Source organism: Adelges cooleyi, unplaced genomic scaffold (assembly GCF_023614345.1).
Source record: "Adelges cooleyi isolate 19-005CV unplaced genomic scaffold, UGA_ACOO_1.1 ACOO_flye_CR_arks_rails_tigmint_CR_PRNA_8, whole genome shotgun sequence".
Taxonomy (NCBI): Eukaryota; Metazoa; Arthropoda; class Insecta; order Hemiptera; family Adelgidae; genus Adelges; species Adelges cooleyi.
In genome coordinates, this window is record NW_026096513.1 from 6,137,722 (window position 1) to 6,165,363 (window position 27,642).

General features: G+C 34.7%; 3 protein-coding genes across 3 annotated transcripts; 2 read left to right on the forward strand and 1 right to left on the reverse strand.

Annotated features, from left to right (window-relative positions):
- Nucleotides 1–900: 900 nt before the first annotated feature.
- On the forward strand, nt 901–18,070 carry LOC126845832 (protein spaetzle 3). Its single transcript, XM_050584766.1, has 6 exons — nt 901–1,444; nt 4,098–4,297; nt 14,734–14,858; nt 15,229–15,432; nt 16,194–16,319; nt 17,445–18,070. The coding sequence occupies exons 1-6, from the start codon at nt 1,105–1,107 to the stop codon at nt 17,626–17,628; spliced, it is 1,179 nt and encodes a 392-aa protein (XP_050440723.1). The 5' UTR covers nt 901–1,104; the 3' UTR covers nt 17,629–18,070.
- A 1,658-nt stretch (nt 18,071–19,728) lies between these two features.
- LOC126845686 (adenylate kinase) lies at nt 19,729–22,894 on the forward strand. The gene is made up of 7 exons (XM_050584502.1): nt 19,729–19,870; nt 19,986–20,195; nt 20,333–20,450; nt 21,398–21,516; nt 21,608–21,775; nt 21,868–21,982; nt 22,040–22,894. Exons 2-7 carry the CDS (start codon nt 20,082–20,084, stop codon nt 22,153–22,155), a joined length of 750 nt encoding a protein of 249 aa, XP_050440459.1. The 5' UTR covers nt 19,729–19,870; nt 19,986–20,081; the 3' UTR covers nt 22,156–22,894.
- Nucleotides 22,884–27,441, reverse strand: LOC126845685 (conserved oligomeric Golgi complex subunit 3). The gene is made up of 15 exons (XM_050584501.1): nt 27,129–27,441; nt 26,884–26,973; nt 26,634–26,753; nt 26,443–26,550; nt 26,187–26,354; nt 25,905–26,125; nt 25,614–25,829; nt 25,393–25,532; nt 25,060–25,326; nt 24,533–24,717; nt 24,309–24,435; nt 24,015–24,226; nt 23,735–23,938; nt 23,513–23,655; nt 22,884–23,427 (listed from the first exon to the last, which is right to left on the reverse strand). The coding sequence occupies exons 1-15, from the start codon at nt 27,270–27,272 to the stop codon at nt 23,364–23,366; spliced, it is 2,409 nt and encodes an 802-aa protein (XP_050440458.1). The 5' UTR covers nt 27,273–27,441; the 3' UTR covers nt 22,884–23,363.
- Nucleotides 27,442–27,642: the final 201 nt, after the last annotated feature.

The following is a 27,642-nucleotide window of genomic DNA, read 5'->3' on the forward strand; positions in this document are numbered from 1 at the left end:
TTTAAAGATTTTAGGTGTTTTTGTTAAAATATACGCAATCTGCGAAAACACAGTTTTCCGGCAATTTAAAAAAAAACTGTAGTGCCGAAATTTTTTCCCGTTTAATATGTTATGGATACATATGAGTTCCAACTATGTGTATACAGATAAAAAAAAGCCCACATAAGAGTAAAACTAATACCTTCTCGCTTCGCACCGAAGCTGAAAAATGTAAATTTTTCGGGTGTTTTTCTAGATTTTGAAAGAGAAGGGATGAACTTTTAAAATTTTTAGTCTAACAAAGTACCTTACAGGTACGATTTCTGATCTTAAGAACTGCCCCACACGAAGAAGTCGGTCAGTGGCTTAAAAGATATCGTGGGTAGACACCAAAAAAAAAAAAATAATAATAAAAACACATCATTGTAAATACAATACCATCTCAGCTATCGCATCGAAGCTAAAATTTCGTATAAACTTTTACGGTTTTTGCTAAAAATTCGTACAATATCAGCTTTGTATTGATAATATGGTACTTTTATATCATAATTTGTATGATTTTTTCGGTACCTCAATTTTTTATGTATTGTATTTTTCGGTGAGTGGTATTGCTATATGGGAAATGACGGCTATTTTCAATTGACAAAAGAATCACATTTAACTTAATTTTAAAAATCCAAAACTTATATACATTATATTATAATACCTATCGAGTTTACAGTTGGATTTCAAGAAATAACGAAATTTCTGGACTTTTATTTCAATTTTCCTTTTGCTAAATTCACTTTCAGACCATTGTGACGCCGCCGCCGCAGGAGCTGCGCCGGTCCCCCCTACGCGGTCCAGCCGGGCGCGCGTCATAAGTTGCGCAACGGCGCCCCGTGGTCGCAAAACAAGCGACGACACTGGTCCGTCGGCCGTGTGCCGCGTACCGTCATTCGTTCGGCGTGGCACGCGGCGCGCACAACGACTGTTGAACAGTGTGGACGACGGCGAGAGACGTGTATCCGTGGGCCGTTGCCGTAGGTACGCGAAAACCGTTTTGCACACAACCGTGCGTGCGACCAACCGTCTCGATCTTCGCCCGGCCGATCCGCGCGTGAGACATGTGACCGCGGCCCACACATGATTGGCGGCGAGTTTCAGAACTTTAGCACCGCAGCCGCCGCCGCGGTGCATTACGCGGCCGGTCCACCGTTGTACGACGGACAGCCGCGGTACAACGGTCCGCCGCTCGCGTACGACTTTGCCGGGCAGCAACCGGCGTACGATTCGGCGGCGGGCCTGGCGTACGGCACCGGTCAGCGGGCCGCGCCGTACCAACCGGCTTACCGGTCGCCTTACGCGCCGCCGCCGCCGACGCCGCAGCGGCTGCCCGACAGATACAGGGAGGCGCCGCCGGTGCCCGACCGCGACAAGCCGCCTCCGTTGCAGTACGCCAGAGTGCTGGGCGGCGCGTACGGAGGTGAGTGGATTCGTGTATTTGTTGTTGCCTATTCGCGACGCCTTGTTGCTATAAAAAAAATATATATATAATATGGTTCTCTTGACGTTTTTTTTGTTTGTACCTAAGTACGGAGGAATTAAAATCTCAAAACTCACAAGATCCAAAAGCGGCATTTTTCCGGGAAACGTTACTACTTTATTCAGCAGGGATGTACCTGTCTAAAATACAAGCGTTACAAATGTTTTTTGTATTTTCTATCTAAATTTCAATATAGTATAAAATGCATTGCACATTGTCTCGGCTCCGGTCGAAAGACTTTTGAACAATATAACTAATTGTTTTATTGTTTATTGCTGTCGACTTTGTTGGAGATTTATACTTTTATTACCTAATGACTTTACACTCAATAATATTAAGACTTCAATATTTTTTTCTTCTTAAAACTAAGGCTTTGACAATATTATTTGAATTTTTATCTTATTTTTCAGTATTTGCTTTGTTGACTTTTCAAATTTAAATGGTAACATATACGAATGAATTTTTAAATTAAGAAAACAATTATTTGAAGGGATGAGTGGATAAAGGTGTTAAACTGACAATTTCAAAACTGTCCGGGGGGCAACATTTTAGTCGATATATTCTCAAATGCTTGGAACTTTTGCAGTTTTCGAGCTCAACAAAATTGTGTAATCAATCCTAAAACTGTTCAAACTCCACAACTGTCACTCATATGTTCATTCGACAACACCTTTGCTTGAATATTTTCGTCTCAATCCAATCGTTTTGCTGATTTTATCATTTTTATTAATTGCTCAAGTTGCTAAGAAACGTCAAGGAGATAAAATATATTATATTAACAAGTTTTAAGGTTTTTTTTTTTTTAGGTATATTATGTTTTTTTTTTTTTTTTTTTATGTATTTAAACTAGTTGTACAATATTATGAGTTGTGCACGTCACAACCGGTTTTCGTTTCACTAAATAGGCAAAAAATAGATAAAATATATAGTTTTAAGAAAACGTTAGAAATGTGTCGTGACCTATTGAACATTTCTTTCAATGTTTTCGACGAATAAAAAATAAACCGTAACAGTCTGAAACCATAAGGCGAGGGTGGGCGGTCGCCCCCTCATAATAAATTCTTGCCCTTCTCTCGCCCCCCCCAGATATTTTGCTAAATAGTATAATTTTAAATATTTGATTATTATTCCTAAAACCCACATTTTGAATAACTGTATTTTTATATACAAATTTAGTTATTACGGAAATTGTGAAAACAATTGTTGTTTTGATTTAAACCTGTTTATCTATACAAATTTAGTTATTAGTTATGACATTGCCACCAAATGTGGCCTTTTTTTATCAATATATTTTGAGTGTTTTTGCAATCGGTTATCAATAATCCGTCGCCCATATAATTATGTGTTTTGGTGTATATATATATATATATATATAATTATAATATTTACGTTTGTGTGTGTGTTTTCCATAAATTCAGTGTTTATTGATGGATTGTTTTGGTTTAATAGAATGTAGGTATAACACGATAACTGTAATCTCCACTGACTGGTCGTTGGTCGTTTTATAAGCCTTCATTTTTACTTGGACTTTCATAGAGTACAATAAGAGCTATATGATGGCCGACAGGTAAAAATAACGCTTATTTTAAAAAGTCGCCTTACTTAAATTGTACACTAGTATATATTGTCCCTTAATCTGTAACAAATTCATATTTCATACTATTTCACTGATAAATATTAAAGTCGTTCACTGATAAATCATTATAATTGTTTTTTATCGACAGAAGTAGGTAAAATTATTGTGGTTGCCCCTCCAAAAAATTCACTTGACCTTGTCCGCCCCCCTAGGAAAAAAGTTTTTCAGCCGAGTCTACAACCACGAAAGAGCATTTTCATGTCTCGTTGAAGTACCGAATAAATTTAGATTAGTTGTGGAATTATAATTTAAAAAAAAAAATTACATGGAGCTTCCAGTTACAGCATAAGCCAAGGAGATTAAAAAATTATGTACAATCAAGTTTCTGGCTAAAATTGTATTGTTTATTATCTGGCCAAAAGTAACTTGACATAGTTTAATATATAGACTATTTTTTTATAATTAGACTATTTTGAATTTATTATTTAGTTCTAATTTGAACGTTGAACGTACAACATATCACTTATCTTCTATATCTTACCCCTATCCCCTACCCACTATCTCCCGTCCCTATCACTCACCCCTATCTCCCACCCCTATCTCCTGTCCCCAACCCCAACCCTATCCCACCCCCACCCCTTATCTTCTACCCCTATTTCCACATCCAACCCATCTCCGTGTGGTAACGCTTTTTTCGTTACGCTTTTTTTCGGTTATTTGCCATAGCTAATTCCACCTCTTTTCCATGCCCACCTCATCTTCAACCCCATTTCTTTTTTGGTAACGCTTTTTTGGTAACGCTTTTTTCGGTTATGTGCCAGAGCTAAGACATGAAAATGTCAAAAATTCTGGCGCCGTGCCTGTCCTTTATCGACCCACACGCGCACCTAATCGATGGCGACGGAGTGTCTTTTTGCAATTATTGTAGTCTGGCCATTGTCGATATTGTTCTGCACCACACCCGTGTGTCTATGGAACGTCAACCGTGTTAAAACTTGTGCAATTATTTGTCTACAGGTAAAACGTCGGTGCACGCGGTGTTGGACTACGACGAAGAGGAGCAGCCTTTGGACTACTACGCGGACGGGTCGTGGTACGATCACGGCAACAAAGTCACCCCGATCCAAGGGCCGATATTGTTGAGAAACGGCACCGTGCCGGTTGTGCCGCTGTACGGGTACCAAAAGGTCAGCAACGGGTCTCTGCTTCAAATACCCGTGAGTGAATTCAATTAATGCATTATTATTATTGTTACATTTTTACCGGCCGCGTCGATGATGCCGCACAACGTTTATGGCGCAGTTGAAACGTTTTATTCGTTTGTCAAATAAATATTGGCTCGACACTCGTGATGTGCACGTGTAGAGGAACCTCGTACACTCAACCGGAGAGCCAGCGAGCAGTGGCGGTCACGGCGACTGTCGACCGCGCAGGCCTCGCATAAAAACCCGGATTTTTGCTATTTGGCCCAGAATAGTCTGGGCTGTTCGGCAAAACAAAGTTTTTCAGCCGAGTCTGCAACCGCGAAACAGCATTTTTATGTCGCGTTGAACATAACGGATATAGTACGTACGTTAAGAAGCAGTAACAAGCTGGTATGTTAAAACATCATGTCTCTGGCTAATATTGTATGCCCTTAAACTATTGTGCATTTATCATTTAGTTGTAATTTGAACGTTGAACGTACAACACATCTCTTATCTCCTATATCTTACCCCTATCCCCTACTGACTCTCTATCTTCTACCCCTATCTCCAACCTCCTATCTCCGACCCCCAACCCCATCTCCGTGTGGTAACGCTTTTCGTTAGGCTTTTTGACATTTTCATGTCTTAGCTCTGGCACATAACCGAAAAAAGCGTTACCAAAAAAGAAATGGGGTGGGAATGGGGTTGGGGTTGGGGGTGAGAATTAGCTGTGGCAAATAACCGAAAAAAAGCGTAACGAAAAAAGCGTTACCACACGGAGATGGGTTGGATGTGGAAATAGGGGTAGAAGATAAGGGGTGGGGGTGGGGTTGAGAATTAGCCGGTACATAACCGAAAAAAGCGTTATTTACTTAGTGTTACTAAGTAAATAACGGTTACCTGATATGAGATAAGAGATATGTTGTACGTTCAATGTTCAAAATAGAAATGAATAATAAATTCAAAATAGTTTAATTCTTTCTCTATGTTAATTTACTTTTGGCCAGATAATAAACATTACAATTTTAGCCAAAAACTTGATTGTACATAATTTTTTAATCAAGGAGATAAGCCAAGGAGGCCTTATGCTGTAACTGGAAGCTCCATGTAATTTTTTTTTTTTTTTAATTATAATTCCACAATTAATCTAAATTTATTCGGTACTTCGACGAGACATGAAAATGTTCTATCGCGGTTGCAGACTCGGCTGAAAAATGGCTGATTATTTTTCGGTTATGTGCCAGAGCAAAGAGCTAAAAAATGTCAAAACCTTGTCCAAAAAGAGGTAACTTTGGATTTGCACAAAGACGGTTGTCGGAAATCGACCTAGGCCTCTCATCCGTCTACCCCCAAAGCGTCACGCACACACACACAGGACGGGCGAGAAGCTGTATAAACACGTTTGTAAGACCGCATGTATGTATGTTATGTTGTGTGTGCTGTTGCTATGATGTTTGACGTGACCTAGTTCTAGACCAACAGCGTTTGACCGCTACCGGGCAACCCGAAAAAGTGACGGCAACAGAAATCATAATATGTGTACACACACATTGTATATTATTATGTGTACATAACGCCGTAGAGTAACACGGAGAAGCCGTTCCCTGTATCGCGTGCCAGATAGACGGATCACACGAACAGTAGCGCCTCCAACAGAGCCGTGCAAAAGTGCAACTCTGGTCGCCGCGACAATGTGGGGCCGCACTGGTGATCTATTCCGTTTCGAAAATTCGAGAAATATAATAAATTACTCTACGGTACCAAACAATTATGATGATAAGTATGACAATAATTTGAATAACTGTACTGTACACAGGAAGGTGTCCTACAGCGACGCCGGTAAACGCGCGCGAAACGTTCGCCCGGTGAAAGTGGTCTAAAGGCGAATTATAAAATATAATGACTTATAAATACACACAAATTACGTGTATTTATATAATATAACGCTGGCGAGTTGTGTTATGCGTACAAAAACCGTACATACATTCGATACTTGTGTGTAAAAAATACATGTAAATATTCGTCGGTTGATTTTTCACTTTAAACCCTATTCGGTAATACATATCAGTGCTTAATAGTTAAATACTATATTGTGTCTAACAATGTTTATTTTTACCCCCAACCCCTTCCCCTCAATGGATAGTGGCCATAGGCGCTAATTGGTCGGGCTAGCATATGCTGAGCACCCCCAAATTATATTCGGTTGATTTTATTTTATACTTGCGCGTTAATTTCTTTTTTTTGTGGTTTGTGCTAAACCGTTTATAAAAATATGAACGAATGAAAACCTATACTTGAACATAGCATTGTGTGATTATTTGTCCACCCTTGGACCTGTAAACCTTGAACTAAAGTTACTAGCGAAGGGTGATGGTGATAACATTACAGCTGATGCTTGATGAAGAAATTGATGCTTTGATCGCATTGCAAAACAGAAGGAATATAGGTATTTCTATGTAACATAGTCTATGTTGTTTAAAAGGTTGAATATCTGTGCTTCTAGATTTTATCGTTCACGATTGTTACTTGTATGAACGAGAAACATACATAGCTGGAAGGGAACTATGTAGTAGTTTTGGTTGTTTTTGTCGGTTTTTAACATTAGAAGGTGGTTTTATATTTTGGATAGATCCTGCCCCGACCCGTTTGTCAACCTGATTGTACCGCCGGAGGATAAGACTTCCGCCACAGTTGTGGATACAAAATTTTGGACTGTTCGAAAAGAGAAACCTCTCGTTTCCATAGAAGGCAAAAAAAAAAGAAAAATGCTCTCCCGATGACAACGTTAAAAAACAATCGTTACACATTACCTGAATATATATGAGACACCCGACGACAAGTCACTTGCAAATAATTAATGCCACTCTGATTTCGATTTGCCCACGGTTAGCAATCCGGTTATGTTGATTATTAAATGCTGGATTTTTTGTTTTTTTTTTGAAGAATAATTCACCAGAGATTAACGAAAATTATTTCCACATAGCCGGAAGGGTGGAGTGTGGTGTTGTTTATATCTGTGCGCATTTCACCTATTGTGCTAAATTTTAAACTTAAACGACCTTAACAGTAACCCTCCAAAATTGTGCAAAATACTTGTCGCTTCAAATATTCAGTTTCATTACAATAATGTTTATTGTTTAAACATAATATTATTGATTATATTTGTTACATATTTTTCTGCCGCAACGTCATTTGTATCTTTTTTTACGGCCACTTGATTCGAGTGGTTTTTTTTTTTGCTATTTATTTTTGTTTACCACATCTAATCCGACAACCACCTTCGAAACACAACAATATACAACGTGCAAATGGCCGCCAGCTTATTATAATTTCCGCTAAAAAAAAATTACTCGCTCGTTTAACAACTTTGTTGTTATTATAATTTTTTTTTTTAACGCATTCCTTTATGACGATAAAGTTTTTTGAATAAAAAATACATGAAAAAAAAATGATCAATGCCAAGTTTTGATCTTGTTGGTCATCGTGGACTTATATAGTTACTGTAGAATAAAGTTTGCACATTTAACTGAGATTTGTTGGTCGCCAATCTGGGAAAAAAATAATTAATAAAACGAATAATGAGGACTGAAAAAAACAAAATAATTCACCAATGAACCCAAATGGGTATTAAATAAATATTTAATTTATATTAGGTAGTTTTTTTGACCATGTATTATTATGAGATATCCCCCGGACGTTTTGAGTACATTTTTAGGTCATATTTTATTTATAAAAAAAAAATCTCAAAAAATAAGTAGAAAAATAAATGTTATAAGTTACCTGAAGGAGTTACAACTGATTAACGATTGAGAAATAATTTGATTTCTCCGTGGCTATTAAATTAGCTGTCTAATAAAGTTTGTATGTGATGAAATGTCAAACAGTGTTACACCTACTTGTGAATTTGATTTTGAACATATATGACTATCGTATGAAGTGTACTATGAAAACCACCCGAGATATATTAGGAGTCAGTTGCAATTCAATAGCATAATATCTTTGATAGCCAATTCAACGGTCGCCAAGAGAAAATCCTCGAAGACTGAGCTAATCGGAGAATAAATGAAACTTAAACATAAAACGTCTATCGAACCGCGACTAATTGGCATTGGTTTTGCTTAGAAATGTGACCAAAAACACACTAATTGATTGAAGTGTTAATCGACACGTTAAACACAGTACGTGCACGTTTTAATTGTTTTGTAACGAAATTGCCGGAATCGAATTTGAAAGTTGACTTATTATCATCTTACGGCATAATAATATAATGTATATAGATATAAAATATAGTGTTCTATAATATTATTTATAAAGCGGTTGGCAAATACGGCAAATACAAGGCGTGCATAATAATGCGACGATATTATTGTAGTCACCGCACAAAACCGGTTCTCGTTCAGATTAGCAGCTTTGAATAAATTACCCTCAAGGAAATAATGAATGAAATAACAGTTAAACGAATATAAGTGGCCTGAAAACGACATTCGCTTTCATAAAATATAATATTATGTACGAACTCGAAGCGTACCTGTTATGTTGCTGCGCGCTTTAGGTGCAGGTGATTCGAATTTAGTGTAGGGCACAACAATTTGTGTGGAAAGTAAATTTGTTTATGTACATAACACGTGTGCAGATAAATTGCACTTATTATCCAAATATTAAATGGGTATAAACAAAGGAATTTGTTTTTCACGTTCGAGTTGAAAGCATCCCTTCAGGTTAGGGGTTAGTCTTTTTTAAGGGGTAACTTGTTTTTAACACCGTATATTATTATCATGCTGTTTTAAACGGTTACTATTTGACTGTTAAAACTAAAAAATAAAAATAAAGTTTTTTAGTTAAATATTAAGTATAGTTTCCTTTGGTCTCAACTCTCTTTGTAAACGGGCAAGACGATATTTTTTTTTTTGTTCAAGTAAAGTTAAACATCTTAACGACTATCGTTCGTAGTTAGTGCTCTAAATATTTTTTGTCTCAAAGTTCTATGTAAGCAAAACAGTTAAATAATTTTTCATTGAATGAAATATTTTTACAGGAAATAAAAATATATTATATTAGCAACACTATTGTTTTTTTGAATATTTAAAATTAATCAATCAGAGTGATTTAAAAAACCTGGACTGTGCATTTACTTAATAGGAAACATATAATTTTTACTTATGAAACGAAGATAAATATAGAAATAAATTATAGTTCTTAACTACTTATTTCTACAACAACTTTTAGTGTTAAATTAATAAATACATAAACCGGATTAACATGTGTATGGGTCTTATATTTAATAGACTTATTCGAAACACATTCGGTTAGGTTAGGTTAGGTTGGAATCGCATACTTTGTCTATAACATTTTTTTTTTTTTTATGTGAATAATTTCGAAAATTTCGAGAAAACGATTGAAAAGACTGTACACATACCAAGTCAAAAGGTATTTGTTGATAATTGAAAAATTGCAACGTTAAAATTTAAAATTTTGACCACAAAAAAAATGTTTCCCTTAAAAAATTTTTATAATTATATTAGTATTTTTTTTTTACAGTAAATTTTAACTAAAACAAATCAAATAACTTGTAAAGTTAAGATTTACTAGGGTTCCCTGTCCCTTCTTATACATTTAAGTTTGGAAGCAGTCGAGAAAAACATTTAAATATCACATGATAATTTAAAAAGTATTTGTTTTTAATTAAAATTCCACGTGCACGTTGTGTCGACGCTCACGTCACGATGTACTAATGTCACCGTTTTGCATATTATATTTTATAATATCAAATACATAATATTATGAACACACATTGTGTGTTATTATAATGAGTTTTTTTTTCTTAATATGGCATTTTTTTTTTTTTTGGCACGGTAAATCGTGTTGGGATATAACCTTGGCCCAAAAACTGACGGTCGCATTAAAAAAATTGGCATATCAAGCGCGCATTTTTTTTTTGTTGTATTAATTGTATTGTTGTCGCTTATTTAAAAATATTTAAAAAAAAAAAAAAAAATTTACATTGCAAAGGAGGTGTGAAAATGATTTTTTTTGGAAGGCAGGGGGGGTGTATCATATAAAACAAATTATGTATTATATATATATTTTTCAAAGAGCTGCACATTTTTTATATCAATGTGTTTTAATTATAAGCTCCAAATTTAATAGTAATATATGTTCTATTATTATAATGATAATTAAAAAAAAAAAAAAAAACAATCACAAGCGTCGCACCGCCCATTTTTAAGGAGTAAAGTGTAGGCAATTTTTTACAAAATCTTAATTTGAAAGTTAAACTGTGATGTGTAATTATTAGTTCAGTATCTAAGACTCTATTTTGGTAGTTAATTTATTTTTTGGACTATCACAGCATCCTTGAAAGCGATTTAAAAATGTTCTTTCATCTCTACTTGTTTAAGTAGACTGAAAATAACTCGCTTAATTTTGGATTTAGAGTAAAAGCACCCATTATAAAATTAAAAGAGAACAATATTTCGGTGCGTTTTTTTCATTATTCTAAGTATAGCGCTCAATACATAGTTTAGAAATAACGACTATTTTAACATTTTTAAATGACTGTAACTTTTCAAAAAATGTTTTTTTTTTTTAACGCACCGTCTTGCCCTCCGGAATATTGTTTTCTTTTAATTTTGATAATGGGTGCTTTTGCTCTAAAACCAAAATCAAGCGAGTTATTTGCAGTCTGCTTAAACATGTTTTTACCACTGAGTTAAATTCACTGGCAAGTACCATACAATGTACTATTAGTCGCACATATATAATATGTGCTAAAAACCAGTTAAGTACAAACGTGATCGTAATACGATAGACAATTGTGTACTTTTTATTTATTGCTAGGCGAGTGTGTTTTTATATTTTATCGCTGCGGTCCTACTCGGTTGTTCGTCGAATTGTAAACGACGGCTTAGTGTTAATATTAATAGAGTTTTTGACGTTTTCGGCGTCAAACGAAAATATTCAATTAAACAAAATAGCGTTGTACACACAAGAAACCATAAACAATCAATGTGGGTTAATGTATGACGTCAGTGTAGTGCGGTTGCAGCACACGGACCTCGCCGCGGGTCGTGCCGTACAACATTATGTTTCCCAAGTGATAATATATTTTATTATTAATTATAATATTATTGTGTACGTATATACTGTTGCTAGTTAATTTTACATTTACACGTGTCGGGAGGAGATAATTTAAACAACACTAAGTTTTTTTTAAATATATATATAGCCTTTATTATATAACATTTAGCTCGACAATTATGGAGTACATAATAATAATATAAATAACGCTAGGTTACCGGTCGATTATATGTCTACAATAATAATAGGTATTATATTAAGACTATCTGGGTGACTTCAACACACTACAGCCGACCGGGCGTTAAAGTCTCCACCTAGCAAACGTCTACGCTGTCAGACCACAGTGATTTCCTTAAACGTTTAATAATTTCTATAATAAAGTCGTTCACCGCTTGTGTACCGGTTTCTTGCTTTGGTCATTAGTCGAATAATAATTATGGGCCACGATGAGACCGGACAATAGCAGCTAGTTAAAACTGTTAAAATGTATTATGTTTTTGGGCTTGCTAAACGCGTGTACCATCTTCATTTGTCCGATGTTTTGTATAACAATGTGAATGTGTTTGGAAAAATAAATTTAACTTTTAAAGAAAAAGTCGATAATTGCCAAGATTTTTTTATAATAAAAAAAAAAAGAAATATGGCAGGCAATATTGTGTAGAAAAATCATAATGATAAATTTTGATAAGCGATTGAGTTGAAAAACTAAGTTTGAGAATATTTTATTTTTAAAAACCAATCTTAAATTATAACAGTTATCAAACACAGTGCGTATAGTAACGTTCACTGTTCAATTTGTTTTCACTATTCTAAAGGTCATCAACAAAACAAAGGGTTGACGTTGGTTTCTCGGGTTTTCGCTGTGTACTGATCAAGTCAAATAGGATTAAGCGTTCCGAATTTTAACTTGAGAAGTCATTTTTCGTTTTACATTATCCAAAAGTACAGCTACTGTGTGAGTCGATAAATAGAATGCTAATGAGCATCGAGTGGATATTTTTTAATCATATTAAACATGTTTCCGAAATGTAAATCATAAATAGTCTAACTGTGTAAAAAAAAAAAATGTATTACATTATTTTCATTGTTATTCTTTTTTTCTCTCTAGCGGAGAGTGTGTTATTTTATGGTTGAGGGTGTTTTATCTGTTATTTTATTCTTACTTTCTTTGATTATTTTTGTTCTTTTTTGTATGTATATATTTTTTTGTAAAAAAATTATTATTTCTGTACTTTCTGCCTTTCGGTCTTCAATAAATACATCATTATCGGTAGTAGTATATCTAAAGAGTAGACGTCTCAAACATTTTTATGGAAGTAAATAGACTATTTTTAGAGAAGCTAAATCGATACTTTATTTTAATCTTTTTTTTCGTTTTAAACGAAAGTCGTGTCATTAACTCGACGTTTTCGGTCTGCCAAACACATCCGGCAACTCACTTCGTTTGCCCAGTGGTTATTATACGGCCGTTTAAGAATTTTGATTAATAGCTTTACTCATCTACACGGACCACATTATCGCTACCGTAATGGCTTATTTGTTATGCCCGACGGTTAGTTTTGAACTCTTAAATTTACATTTAAATTACTAGCTTTTTGTGTTACTATTATTATTATTACTATTCCTTCGTCTTGCCTACGATGTGGCCAGGCCAAGTTACATAAAAATCAAACGCACACATTAAACGGCCCTCGTTTTGCGCAACGTTCACAAGCTGTTCAAACTGGTTTGATTTTTTTTTATTTATCATACACATGTCCGGGTTGATACATTGTGTACTATCAATTTACTTCGGCTATATTATGTCATTATCTAACGCTTTTACGTTTAACATACTTTTGTAACCATCCGAAACGGTTAGAGAAACATTTCCAATGCACTTCAAATGCTTAATAGCTATTACTTTTATGTGTATACAATATGTTATAAACTACATTTACCGAATACCCGCTACTACTTTGTTGCCTAATGTTATGTAAAAACCTACCGACGTCGGTTTGACACCGGTCGGTTAACGACAAATCCTTGTTATTATTAAAATGATATTGTTAATTCAAAAATATACTCGAATGCCTTAATTTACATGTCAAGTTGTAACGTATACCAAATTGCTTTGCCAAATTGACCGAAATTTAAAATTAATTTTATGTAAAAAACCAAACTGTATAAATTACCGAACCAAGTATTGGCAAGTGTAGTTACTCTAAGTAAATAAAAAAAATACCTACTGCTATTTAAATTCTAGTCGTTCAGATAGAAACTACCGGGAATATAATATATTAAGCATAATATTAGTTTGTAATCAAGGACCCAAAGAGTAATAAACTTTTTGGAATACATTTAATTTTAACAGTTTTAAATAAGATCTAAAAAAAAAAAATCAGAAATTAAAATTGTTTAAAAAAAAATGTATTATAAACAAAGAGAGTCTTGTATTAACTATTGTCATTTAAATAAATATAAATTTAGCGTTTTTTAACATTTTTATAATTGATATTATTGGTAACATGGTTTGCCTTTTATAACCTTGTTCTAAAACCTTTTTTTAACGTTAAAATTGTGTGATGACAAATTCTTTAGTCGTAAATAAAATGAATCCAGAATAATAGTTTTTCAAGCAACAACTTTTATTTGTATTTCTAATTATCATAGTATTGATATTTTCACATTTTCAGTGATAACTCTGGAACGAGCTCAGATCTTTTGATTTTTTACTGTAATAATATAAACATCAATAAAAGATTACCTTTTGTTTGTTCGGTATGCAACACCTACGAGAGAGTTATCTTTGAATTTTTAATCTTTTTTTCGCCAAAAATAAATGTAGAATATAATCAGTGATTATATTCATATACACTTTCGAGCATTGCACAACTGATGAATATATTCATTATATGAGGCGTTTAGAAGCCAAACTGTTTAACTCCATAAAATACAATTTTTCCGGACAGGCAGTTAAAGTTATTTGAAACGATGTATGTAAGAACAATTGCCAATGTACTTAGCGCACTCTAGTGGTGAACAATTCACCTATGGAGTTATTTATCTGATTTTGTGGCTCTTATCAATCATCTCTTATCAGTTATATATAAATGGGCTCTTGTGGGAAGAGATAAAATCATGCCAGACGTTTCTTGAGAAATGGATAGTGGTGGTAGTTGTAGGGAAATTTTCATTTTTCGTTCATTCCGGCTAAACTGTGTTCAGTCGACAAACGTGAAAAACGGCGGCGTAGGCCATTCAATAAATGAACAGTGTATGCCATGAATCAGGAAATATCTGCGTTCTGGCATCACTGCCTATTTTTCAATATGGCTTATTGTTTTTTATATAAACTCTAAGATTTCATTCTGTGAATATACAACCATGGTCGTCGTTTGATTTTACAGATACTTTGGACTGCCCTGTCGTTTGCGCTGGGATACGAAATCGGCGGCAACGTGATCCGCGGTACGCCGTGCATTAAGAAAAACCACCAACTCTTTTGCCCAACTGCGGGGAAAAGTTACCCAGTGTAAGTAAGTAGTAGCTGGCTACCCTTCTTTTTTTCTTTTTTTTACAGTCTTACCGGTTGTTGACGGCGAAATTTGGATTTTTATTGAATATTATTATTATTAGCATTTGAGTTTTATTTATTTTTAGTGACCCTTACACACCCACATAGTACACACATAACACACTAATTCACCACATAGCTCTCTGGTTTTGTGCAGGCGATCCCTTCCCACTTCCAGTAGAGCTATTTACAAATTACACAATCATAAACGGATCGGTAATAGGGGCGGTTGGTGACCGGGTAAAGCGACCTATTATTGTTTGCCCTCGGCCCGTTCAAAGGTTGATCTAATTAATTGGCTAATTGTAATTTTCCTGTCCGATTTAAGTGATCGAATTGAGAAATTTATCGACGAGAACAAAGCGCTGATGAAACGGATGTACGGCGATTTCGAAATGATGGAAAACGGACCGTTTCCCAAAGCCAAACGGTCGACGGCCCGAAAGAGAAGACAGGACAACGGTGGATTCGCCGACGATCAAACTAAGGCCAACAAGCTGCCGACCAAAGGACAGCCGGCAGACTCCGGAAGGTACTTGCGTTCAATAGATTTATCATCATTGTTTTTTTTATAGCATACCTACATTAGATAGAACGAGATGGCGCACTTGGTCATTTATTGATAACAGAGAAACCCTCCTCGACTTGGTGCGACCACATTCTACGAATTTTGTTTTTCTACCTGTGGCTACTCTGAGTTGAGGAGGGTTTTGGTTTATTTACATTTCCATTTCGTTTTAATAGGGAGTGCACTATCTGGTTTTATCTAATCCGCCGTGTTAAAAAAAGCCCACGGACAAGCGGTGCTATACCCCAAAACGTCGACCCTTTTTGTGTATAGGCCAAATCCTTTGATTCTGAATTCTTCTACACTTGACCGTTTGTTATAGCCACCGGAATTCCTACAAAAACGGGTACCTAGTCTCCGATTGCATTATTTCCCGACGAGGTACTCGGGGAACTAGAGCAGATTCAATAAGATCTTACTACAAAAATATCCAAACATTTATTAGGTGTAGCTATTGATTATATGTTATAATCAAACATTGGACCTGGACATGTCTTATCAACTGATTCACCTATCATTGATGTCTTATCAGTTGTCTGGGGTCAATCATTTACCAAACTGATTTCGCCCTATAATACTGACCCCGCTCAAAGATCTATAATATTATATATACACTAATCCTTATTCACTTAAAGCGTTATTACTATATGAATGAACATAAATACTACATAATAATATGTTGTGATGTATTTTTTTGAAAAGTAATAACCGTTTCGCTTTTTTAGAATAGACTCGTGTGAATCCAAAGTGGAAGTGGTCACTCCTTATTGGGCTTCTAATAGCGTGGGCAAGACTAGAGCAATTGTCAACACCGAACATTTCGAACAAGCCATTCACCAAGAAGTTTGCACGTGAGTACAGTTTTGTATCACAGCCAAATACAAAATATATATTTTGTCCTCGAATAATAATAGTATATCGTTCGTGATCAATGACATCTGTTTTTTTCTCTTGAACTATATACCGGACGATTCTTTTAACGCCCTACACTTGTATTTACTCTTAAAATAATTACAATTTTATAGTGTTGTTTCTTTTTGGAACACTTTTATTGATGCTATAGTAAAATATTGAAATTTTTATCTTTTTTAGAATTTAGAGCTCTATCAACTTATAAAACTTATAAATAAATGTTTTTTCGTGGAGTTGAAAAAATATCGGTTTTTTTTATTTAAAAGTTGATAATATTCCCATATCTACAGATACGCATCAAAGCGTTTATTTCTGTTGTAATAATTAATATTCTCCAACATATTGTTCCATCCCCACTATGGCCAGACCTACCTTTCTTACCATATATCTTTTAGCGTGGCACATGCTTTAGTCTTGGCCCCCAGCTCGAAAACGACACGAAACAGCGTCACGAAAGTAGCGCAAAAGTGGCGCGATCTAGCGGTTATATATATATATATATATATATATATATATATATATATATATATATACTATATAAATGTATAAAATGTCTTGAGGCAAGTTATTTGAGTTTTTAGATCTCGACAGTTATTATATTATATTCAGTGCATCAAATACCTAAATTATTTGATTGTTGTATAAACTTTGTATTGCTTACTTATTCATAGCCATATTTTATACAATAGATAAATTGATATACATTCATATTGTTTAAAGTTAACCATAAAAGGCAGAAGTCGACAAATCCATGTATCGATATATTTTTTAAAACGTGTCACCAAATATTCATCCTAATAAATGAAATAAATAATTCCACAATGAGCACAACAATCAAATGAACGGTTAATTTGGCCAAATATTAAATGGCTATTAAAAAACATTTGGCCACAACATAAAATTAAGACTATTCGTCAAGTACATTGCAAGGAGATTATATATTGGAAATCATCATTATTCGATTGCCAGCAGACTAAAGCGTGTTCCATGTTTTTATGATTTTAACCGTTAGGTTTAAGTAAGCTGTAACTATAATTTTTTTTTTTTTTTAATTTTCATTACAGCAAGACACTGACGTCTCGTTGTTCCGGCGACTGTGGCTGTGAACAAAAATACAAATGGCACAGACTGTTGGCCTATGATCCCGACAACGATTGCAAAGGCATATTCATGGATTGGTTTTTGTTTCCCTCGTGTTGCGTATGCCGATGCGATCCGACAGTGCTGGCAACGTCCAACAACGGTTGAATACTTTGCTATTAAAATACATTTTTAAGTAAAAATTGTTTATTTTTTTCCATTGTACACAGTACACATTGCATTCCGACTGGATGTTCTAGTGGGTGTATTTTAAGTAAAGCGTAAAAATACAAATTAAAAAAAAAGAAAATAATTAAAATTACCCGCAAGTCCTTTTTTTTGTTTATTTTGTATACAAGTATTCTTCACCCGTAAGTGGTAACATTTTTCATTTGACAAAAAAAAAAAAACAATTATTATTATATTTATATATAGAACTAGGTATTGTTTTTATGTATAAAAAGAGTGTTGTTCGAACGTGAACAAGAAATGTTCGTTTAGAAAAATAATACTGCATCACTATGTATTTGTATTAGGTGTATAAGTAGTATTAAGTTATCTAATTTAAGGAATGGTAACGTGAAAAAAACAATTGTTGTTGTTGTTAATAAAATGCGTTTCTCGTTGCTTATTTTTGTTCTCGCCCAAATGAAATGTGGGCTTTTTTCGAATTTATAAAATAATTATTAAAAAAAAAAATACAAACATATTTGGCACAAAGCGTGGTAACGCCAAGCCTAGAAACAAACTTTATTTGTCAATAATTTGTTGTTGTACAAAAAAAAAATTGCAATTAACGTGGCTCATAATCAATGAATTTAAATGACAAAATCTGTACCCGAGAGAGTTAAAAAAGGGTTCGAAATAATTTTTCCTTGACGGGTAAGTGAGGAAACGAAAGGTGAGAGACGGAATGAGAAGATATGGATAGGCTAGCGATAAGAGTAACCTAACCTAACACCTTATACTCTAAATTTGACTGATTTTGTACTAGTAAAACAAAATTTTTTTAGGTAATTATGTAAACCTCTTTATGTAATTGAAAAAATATTTAAATACGCCTTTAAAATTGTTTCAAGTATATTATGCAAAATATGCTTTTATCCAAAAAAAGTGCATTAATATACTTTTTTTTTTATCCGTATAATTCATAGACTTAAGTATGAAATATACGGGAAAAAAAATATATACTCCTTATATATATCCCTTTAAAAACATAATGCATAATGACTCGTAGCTTCATGTTATATAAAAAATAAAAATATTGTTTTTAGGCATTTAAAAAAAAATCGAGAAACATGATTTCACCGATACTTTTTTTTTAGCAATTTTTTGAATACATATTTATGCAAAATAATCTTTTTCCCATGCGTTTTCTTTTCTTGATTCCTTTTCTTGTCTTATTTAATATTAACACAAAATCCGTATTGATATGTTTTAGTATTGAATTTTTTTTCTGCTGTTCTTACGGAAAAATTTAACTTTTTCATTTTTTATATCTTAAAAAACTTGTATTATTAGTTAAAATTTCTAAAATTCTAGAATATCTAATGAAATACAAACATTAAATATATTTTATTACTTATGGAATTTGTATTGGAATTTGAGCCATAATATTATTCAACACCTATGAAACCTAGATACCTGTTTAATTGTATACAGATTGTTTTTGTTTATAAACATTTTTTTAAAAATACCTTCGTAATCTTTTTTATAATTAAAATAAAAATACTTTTAATATTCAACATGCTCAAATATTTTAGTTAAACCTTTGTTAACAACTATGATTTTTTGTTAGTTGATATATATAAAATATATATATCAATATTTATATAAATAGTAGGTTTTCTGTTTTTAATATATTTAATAATATATATATATATATTAAATAATATTATACGTTATCATTTACACGTTACCGGATAAATATAATAATTAATAATACTAATTACGTGGTAGTCGTAGTATATTAAACTCATTTGAATTGCATAATTAATATCATTAATAGACAATAAAATATTATAACATTACCTGGTAATAATGTTGTGTAATAAACAGATAACCATTACGATTAGGTCATAATATTATAATAGGTATAGGTATATATTAGGTATAATCATTCTAATAATATTTTATTACACAGCAGCAGCTATATTATATAGCTACTCTACTGGTCGCTTTTGGTGGGAAAAAAAATTGGAGGCACATTTTGTTATCACGTTTAACCTTCAGGATCTTTTTTTTTTTTTTTAACTGCTTATCTACGAACCGCTGATTATATTTTAACCTCTTTCCGACACGATGTGCATAATAGGTATGAAATTGTGTCGATATTTTGAAAGTTGTCCACAAACCACATCCGCAGATTCCACACAGGACCGTGTACTGTTGTAATATTATTATTGTACAGGTAATTTTTTTTAGAAATTTCTTACAATTATTATTTAAATAATTACCGCGTGATTACTACCGTTGTGAATTTCGTTTAACAGTTTTTACAATTTTTGTGTCACCATTTTTTTTAGCACCGCCGCCACTTTTGTAGGACAAGTCTACAATAGTTCAATACAGGTTTTCTGTCCTGTTTTGTGTGTGTGTGTCCGCCCAATCCAACATTAACCATGCCGCCTCTGGCCAACGCAGCCGTAAAAATCCAATCCGATGCGGACGGCGTCAAGTTACCCGGAGTCAACGCCGTTCTGCTCGGTCCACCGGGTTCCGGCAAGGGAACGCAGGTCGGTCATTTAATCGCTATGCTCAAAACAACAATGTACCCACACACTACTCGTGTATCGTAAATTTTACGATGACAAAACCGAATGAAGAATAATTGAAAAGGTAATAAATTAATATACTGTTTGCGTGTACCTAGGCCCCGAAGCTATTGGAAAAATTCTACCTGTGCCACCTGTCGACGGGCGATATGTTACGGTCGGAAGTGTCGTCGGGATCGGATCTAGGCAAGAAAGTCAAACAAGTCATGGATTCGGGTGTGTATGAAAATTTAATTTACCATTGGAATTTTTATTCGACCCGCGAGCGATTAAAAAAAGACACAACTCTTGGTTTAGTCGATTTTTAAAAGGGCGTTCCCTTCGCCAATTGACATTATAATTTGAAGACTACAATACGTGTATGTCACTACTCTAAATTCAATCCGATGATGCCGTATGTAGTTTTTTATTGTGTACTCTTGTCGGTGAATTTTGTATAAACTATGTTCTAAATATGTCGGTAAAATTAAAAATTCTAAGAATTTTGTTACGGAAAAACTATAGATACATGTCGTTGATGTTAGTGTGCAAACTATTTTAACTAAAAATTTAAGCCGTACCCCATTTATATTGTGTAATACTCATGTGTACAAACAATAATGCAACGTAATCCGTCGCTTTAATTAAAGTATATTGATTGAATCAGTTTAAAAAAAAAATGTGTTTTATTAGGTACCTATTACTCATTATTAGATTAGAGTTGATGAAAGGTATGTTGTAGTTAATAAAGTGGACCAGTGGAAGACTGAGGAATGCTAGCAGCAGATTAAATTTACAAGAAATTCTAGACGTTACGGTCGTTTATCTAACTTTATATAATTACATTTAAATTACACTTCCTATCGTTTGTGTCGACAAAATTACCCAAATATTTTTCTAAAATTAAAGTAATCAAATAAATTACTGTCCCAACAACATAATTAATATATAATAATAATTATCTTGGCGTTCTTTCTCGTGCAGTTATTATTTCTACTGTATATTCACATAGATGAGTTTGTATTATATTAAATTATTTTCAACTAAAACAATTTTTTTTAATACATATTTTTTATTGTGTGGTAGCAAAAAAAAAAAATCGCTAGATTAAATTAAAAAAATATATTTTTTATCATACGACGACAGCCTGTACTTAATTTTGCTTGTATTCTATTGATTTCCAGGCGCTTTGGTCAGCGACAGTCTAGTGGTGGATTTAATCGATCGCAACTTGGACAGACCGGAATGCAGGCAAGGATTCTTGTTGGACGGTTTTCCGCGTACCGTCCCCCAAGCAGAAAAAGTAATAAAACGACCATTTCTACGTTTCGGCACTACGTTGTCGTTAATAATAATAATAATAATAATGATTAATTACTAAAAATGAATTCCAGTTGGATCAGCTGTTGGAAAAGCGAAAGACTCAACTGGACTCCGTAGTTGAATTCAACATCAGCGATAGCCTATTAGTTAGTCGCATCACCGGCCGTTTAATACATCCGGCTAGCGGTCGGTCGTACCACACGGAATTCCATCCGCCGAAAGTCAACATGAAAGACGATGTGATTATTATTTTCCATTTTTTCTATTCCGATTTCGTGTTTTTACGTACATTTTATAATTATTATCCAAATATGTTGTACTGTCTCCGCAGGTGACCGGCGAACCGTTGATCCGTCGCAACGACGACAATGTAGACGCTTTGAAGAAACGTCTTCAGGCATACCACCAACAAACGGCTCCGTTGATAGATTACTATCAGAAAAGAGGTGAGTGACCAAATTGGTTTGGCCGTCGTCGTATAATAACTTCACATCGACTTTCAGGCATTCACGATAGAATCGACGCTTCCAAGAGTGCGGACAATGTGTTCAAAATGGTGGAAAATATATTTTTACGCTGTTCATTGTCGGCCAACAAAGACAGAGTGATATTTGTTTGAATCGCATTCCGTCAGCAAAATGTGCTGCTATTGTGTTTATAAAAAAAAAAATGGACAATAACATTATTTTTTTTTTGTAAGTTACCGTTATTATAAAAATAATGATAACGCAAATTAAAAAAAAAAATAATAATAATCGATCTGAAATATTATTAAACGGTATTATATAATTGTAATCCATTATTAGTTATAGTTATTGGTTTTACGGGCGTAACCACTGCGATGGTCTTTATTATATATAGCAATTATAGTAAAATAATAATAATTATTATAACAATTAAGTATGTTCAGTGCATTTAAACGAGTACGCAGTGCTTGAAAAAATATCAAATGAGAATTTTTGTCTAGTATCGACAAACGTTTGTCGATCTCACTAACTGTTCTATTTCTATCGCCATTAATGTTTTTTTAAACACATATCGGTTACCTTAAATAATATATTTTTCTACAAATTAAAAATATTCTCAAGTGTTAAATTTGTTATTTAATAAGATATTTCGCATCGAGCGAGTCGTCGTGGGTCTACTTAAGAATTAAGCGACTGGCGACACGTACACGGCTGTTGTAAAAGTTATAAAATTTGTTTCTAAAATTAACGTGTATCTTTATTGTTTTACGATGTGTCATTAATTTTAATATAGATTACTTAATAAATAATGATAATAATACGGTCCTCGGTACTTACTATCTGTAAGTAGTATGTAGAAAACAAAAAATAAAACTATTGGTTGTTACAATAGGGTGTTTTTTTTTTTAAGTTATTAGACTACTATTTTTATCGATTTTATTTTATACGTTAATAATCTAAAAGGAATATAAAGACTGTGGGGGGGAACAATTGTTGCGAATGATAGAAAAGATACAACGGTTTTATTTGTAGTTTTTTTTTTTATAGATTAACAAAAGTAATATTTATCTAAATATAATATAATAATAAATAGTATGTACTTTACGTAAATATAATAATAATAATAATAATCCATGTGCGTTTTCTTACGCTTGCCCAACGGGTGTATGGTTCATACGTCAAAACCGGTAACAAATTGGCCAATTTGAGCGGAATATGTGTTTCAAACGCAAATTTCCTATTGCCGCTTAACACAAAAACAATTTATACAGTCCATAATAATTGTTTAAACGTATGTAATGGGCGACTCCAACAACAATGGTAATCACAGACTATTCGATTATGATTTTGAGTTTTTTTTTTACTTTTCGTTACTTTCCGACGGGTCTTCATCAATAGAGACGGTACTGGTTTTTCTGGAATTGCTAATAACAAATACGGCACATACACGATTAGAACGTTGACCCTCCGATGTACAATTAGAGTTCAATTAATCAACGGGCGACTTACGATTTATTCGAAGACGACGACGCCAATGACAGTAGTACAGACACCTGTTCGGACGCTGGACACTCGATCATCTGTTGTTCGTCTTTGGTGTAGTTGGTCGTCAAGAACTGTTGGATTCTCGTGAACATGTGCAAAATATTGTTCTGAAAAAAAAATTAAAAGTCCCAACGCGGTTTTAGCGACGGCGACTTTGGCAAATGGAAATATTTTGTCGCGTCTCACCTTGATCGGCCTGTACAAAACCAACTGGGTGTCTGCGTTGGCCAAATACAATGCCATGCTTTGCTGTAACGCGGGCAACGTCTTTTGGATTTTCACCAGAGTGTCTTGGACTTTTTCTCGTATGGCTTTGGGTTGCGCGAACTCTTGTTGCTTGACGATGGCCGGCAATCCTTGCATGTTGCACCATTTCACATACTTTTGCACCTGAAAACGGGCAAAAACAAACCGCATTAAAAACGCTTGTCACTCGACCGAACCCGTCACCACCACACAAACAAACCTCGTCCAGGAACATGGCCAGAGGCGATATTATAGCGTTGGAAGAGTGACCGATAAACGACTGACAAGAATCTTTCAACGTGAGATCGACCAATCGTCTGGAGTCGACCGAGTTTTCCTGTACGACGGGCGTACCCTCCAGCAGGAATTCAATAATCGAGTTGCTCGAGCTGAGCGTGAACATCTTATCGTGTTTTTGAATCAAGCCCCACGCTAGAAATTCCAAAAAAAAAAAAAGTTATATACACCTGAATATTATAGTTTTATCAAGACAACGCAATTTTTGTTGGTTTACCGGCGTTTCTCATTTTGCTAAAATCCAGATTTAATTCTCTGATGGTGAAATCCACTTGAAACGGAGCGATTTGTTCTCGGATAATCAACAAATGTTTAATTTCAAACAAAAACCCGTCGGTCGGACTCTGAAAAAAAAAAAACAAAACAAACACAATATGATAACGTGACCAACTACTTTACGTCGACTCGTTGTTTATTTTTAATAAAAAAAAAAATATCTACCTTTCTCGACGATATCGTCAAGGCGGCCAGGTGAATATTTTTCAAACACAACGTGACTGCTTCGTGAGAAAGACTTTGGAAAATAGTTTTGTCCACGCATCGGTACAGACGAGACAGACACATCAACGTGCGTCTGACCGGAGGATACCACATACCGTGTAAATCCGCTGCCGACGTCCAGCCACCTTGATCGAATAATAATCAATTTACGTACAATCGTTATAAGGGCTGACAGTGTGTGTAAAAAAATACACATTAGACCTGTTCTTAAAAAATTGTTTTCCACTCATTTCTCAACTAACAACCGCACAATTTGTTTAAATAAGCAAAAAAGTTTAATAATTTGGGAATAGTTAATTTTTTTTAATATTAGTTGACCATTGTGTTTTGGACGGCAAACTGGAGAAAACCTCAGTTTCAGTAACAATCATTATTAATTAATTATTGTAGTTGACATGCTGACACTATTCGCTATTCGTCCGAACCATTTTTTTAAAACGGGTCTAATTTATATACTATGTACACACCGACAGATTGTTTGGACATGGCCGAAGGAGCTTCAGACACGGACGAAAACAAGCTTGCCGTTGAATCATGCCTGGTCAGTTGTCGGTATTGCATTTCTTCGGCAATCGCTTCCATTTGTTTTAGCTTCTCGGGATACGCCAAATCTCCGGGCGACGGCTTGTAATCGGCGATATCCGTAACGAAATATAAATTCGCTCTGAAAACCAAACGCTCTTGTACATCTTGCAAGAGCAGTTCCGCTACGGATCCGAATACTTCCAGAGATGCTAAATAAAATATGTATACAAAAAATTATATCACAGTAATTGTAGATTTTTTTGTTGTCTACTCACCGTCCTCGTAGACGTAGTCTTGTAATATTTCTATCCGCAAAATGGTACACAGTTCGACGAGAGTCTCGAAATGTTTCATGTGTATCACAAGCGGCCTTAGATAGTCGTACAAATTCATGCAGACGGCTTCTAAATATTCTCTACGTGACAACACAACAGATAATAATACTTATGCACTTTTCAATACGGACACCAATTAATTTAAGAGTTTTGCTTTTTACCTGAACACTTGCGATTTGTCGGTGAAAAAACATTGGTACAGGCGATTTTCGTCGTGCGTCAGTTGTATGAGAATTTTGCAAGCCGATCGCAGAGTCGAACAGTAATCGTTACCGCTGGAAGTGTACGTGGCCAGCGTACTGCTTATGGACGTCCCGAGAAGTGCTTTGCGGCGCGTTATGTAAGCCGAAACGCATTGGTCTAACGACGCGACGTACCTACGGAGGAAAAAAAAACATACGTCTACATCAAAACTCAAAAGCCAAGACGTCGGACAAGAAAAAAACACTTACGCCGGATCGACGGTCACCCTGTTCTCGATCAATTCTAGGACGGGACGAATTTTAGTGGCTATTGCTTGGAATTTACCGTAGTGCGCGATGAATTCCATCGAATCCAAGTTCTCCGTGCCCGTCTGCAAGCACTGCGACACATAAGTCTGTACCAGCGACAGAGCCTTGTACCTGGCGTTGACGTACAGCGCAAGATACTTGTTGCTCTCCTTGTACGAGGTCTGAATCGACAACAAAGACACGTAAGTTTGACACCTCGGCTAAAACACCACAATCACTCACGTGGGCTGTTAAATAGCTAATACCGTCGTCGATGGAACTCATCATGTTGGCAAACATTTCACTGGTGACGATAAACGAGGACGAGTCCAATTTCGATTGAATAGTTTCGACAGCGTTGAATATCGTTAGACGTTCGTTGATTTCATGACAAATTTTACTCAAAGACATCTGGCGAAGGTAAAAACAATACACACAAGTAATAAGTATAGATGAATACCTAATTAATGATAAATATAAAATAACAAAATTATGGTACTCGGTCCGTGTGCAGTTCTTCTCCGGCCAAGTACAACGAATTGGTCTTTTTGGACACCTCGCTGTATTTCTCTTCCAAAACATCGATAAGACGGGTACACTCGTCCATCTAAAGCCGAATGTTATTATTAATAAAAAATCGTTTTGTGTCAAATTGACAAAATAAACAGAATTTATTTTTTATACAATTACCTTGGATAACATTTCTTGCCAATCTTGCAGCTGATTGCCGAGTTCGTCGGCAAGCCGCATTGACGGTTTAACGTCAGCCGACATCCAAGCTTGAGCAATCTCATCGTAAAATTTAAAAAACTAGAGCGAAAACAAAATCCTTAGAACGAATTCAATTTAAACAATATCAACGGTGGACGGTACACAGGAAGAGTGATCAAATTCAGTTTTATTTTTTAATCATTCATAAAGTTCTATAGGTACTACTTACATCTTCTGTAGATACGATATCTCTGTTTAATATGTCGGCTTCTCCATCCGTATCAGCCGTCATTTGGTTTTCGTCATCGCCGTTTTTCGACTGAAATATCATACAATTTATGTTATACACTTTTAAATTGGGTCGTGCCAATTTATGCAACACAGACATATTTTATATTATTATAGGCAAAACGCCGGCGACGCGGCAAGCCCGTGTCAGTCTGCGGAAGCGAACAGTGTTTGGTTTATACTTACATGGCAATCGGTGTCGTTCAATGGCAGTTTTTCTGATAAGCTCAAACAAACATCGAGTTGCGACGAACTCAACGGCGCTAGAGGATTTTCCTCGGCTTCCCATTGTGCTAATTTCTCGGTTATTCTAATCGACTTATTCGTCATGTTTTCACCGTGACGTCACCGAAAAAAGTACCTATCGCAAGTTTAACGACTCAAAAAATAACGAAACATAATAATATATTAACGTTTACATTCTATAGTTGTTTTTTATTTCATTTAAAAAAAAAAGGGAAAAGAATTTGTACAATTAAAATTAATGCCATTTTCAATTTTTGACAACGTAAACAATCGTTATCACCGTTGTTATCTCGTTATCTCTTCGCCTGCGACCACTGATAAGCGATCGTTATCACGTATCAGGCGATCAAACATTAATATTGTATCGAATAATTTCGGTGCGGTAACCGTTGGCAACACTGGTTGTCGAACCGCTAACTTTTCTCAATTTTGAAACTGCATAATTATACGTATT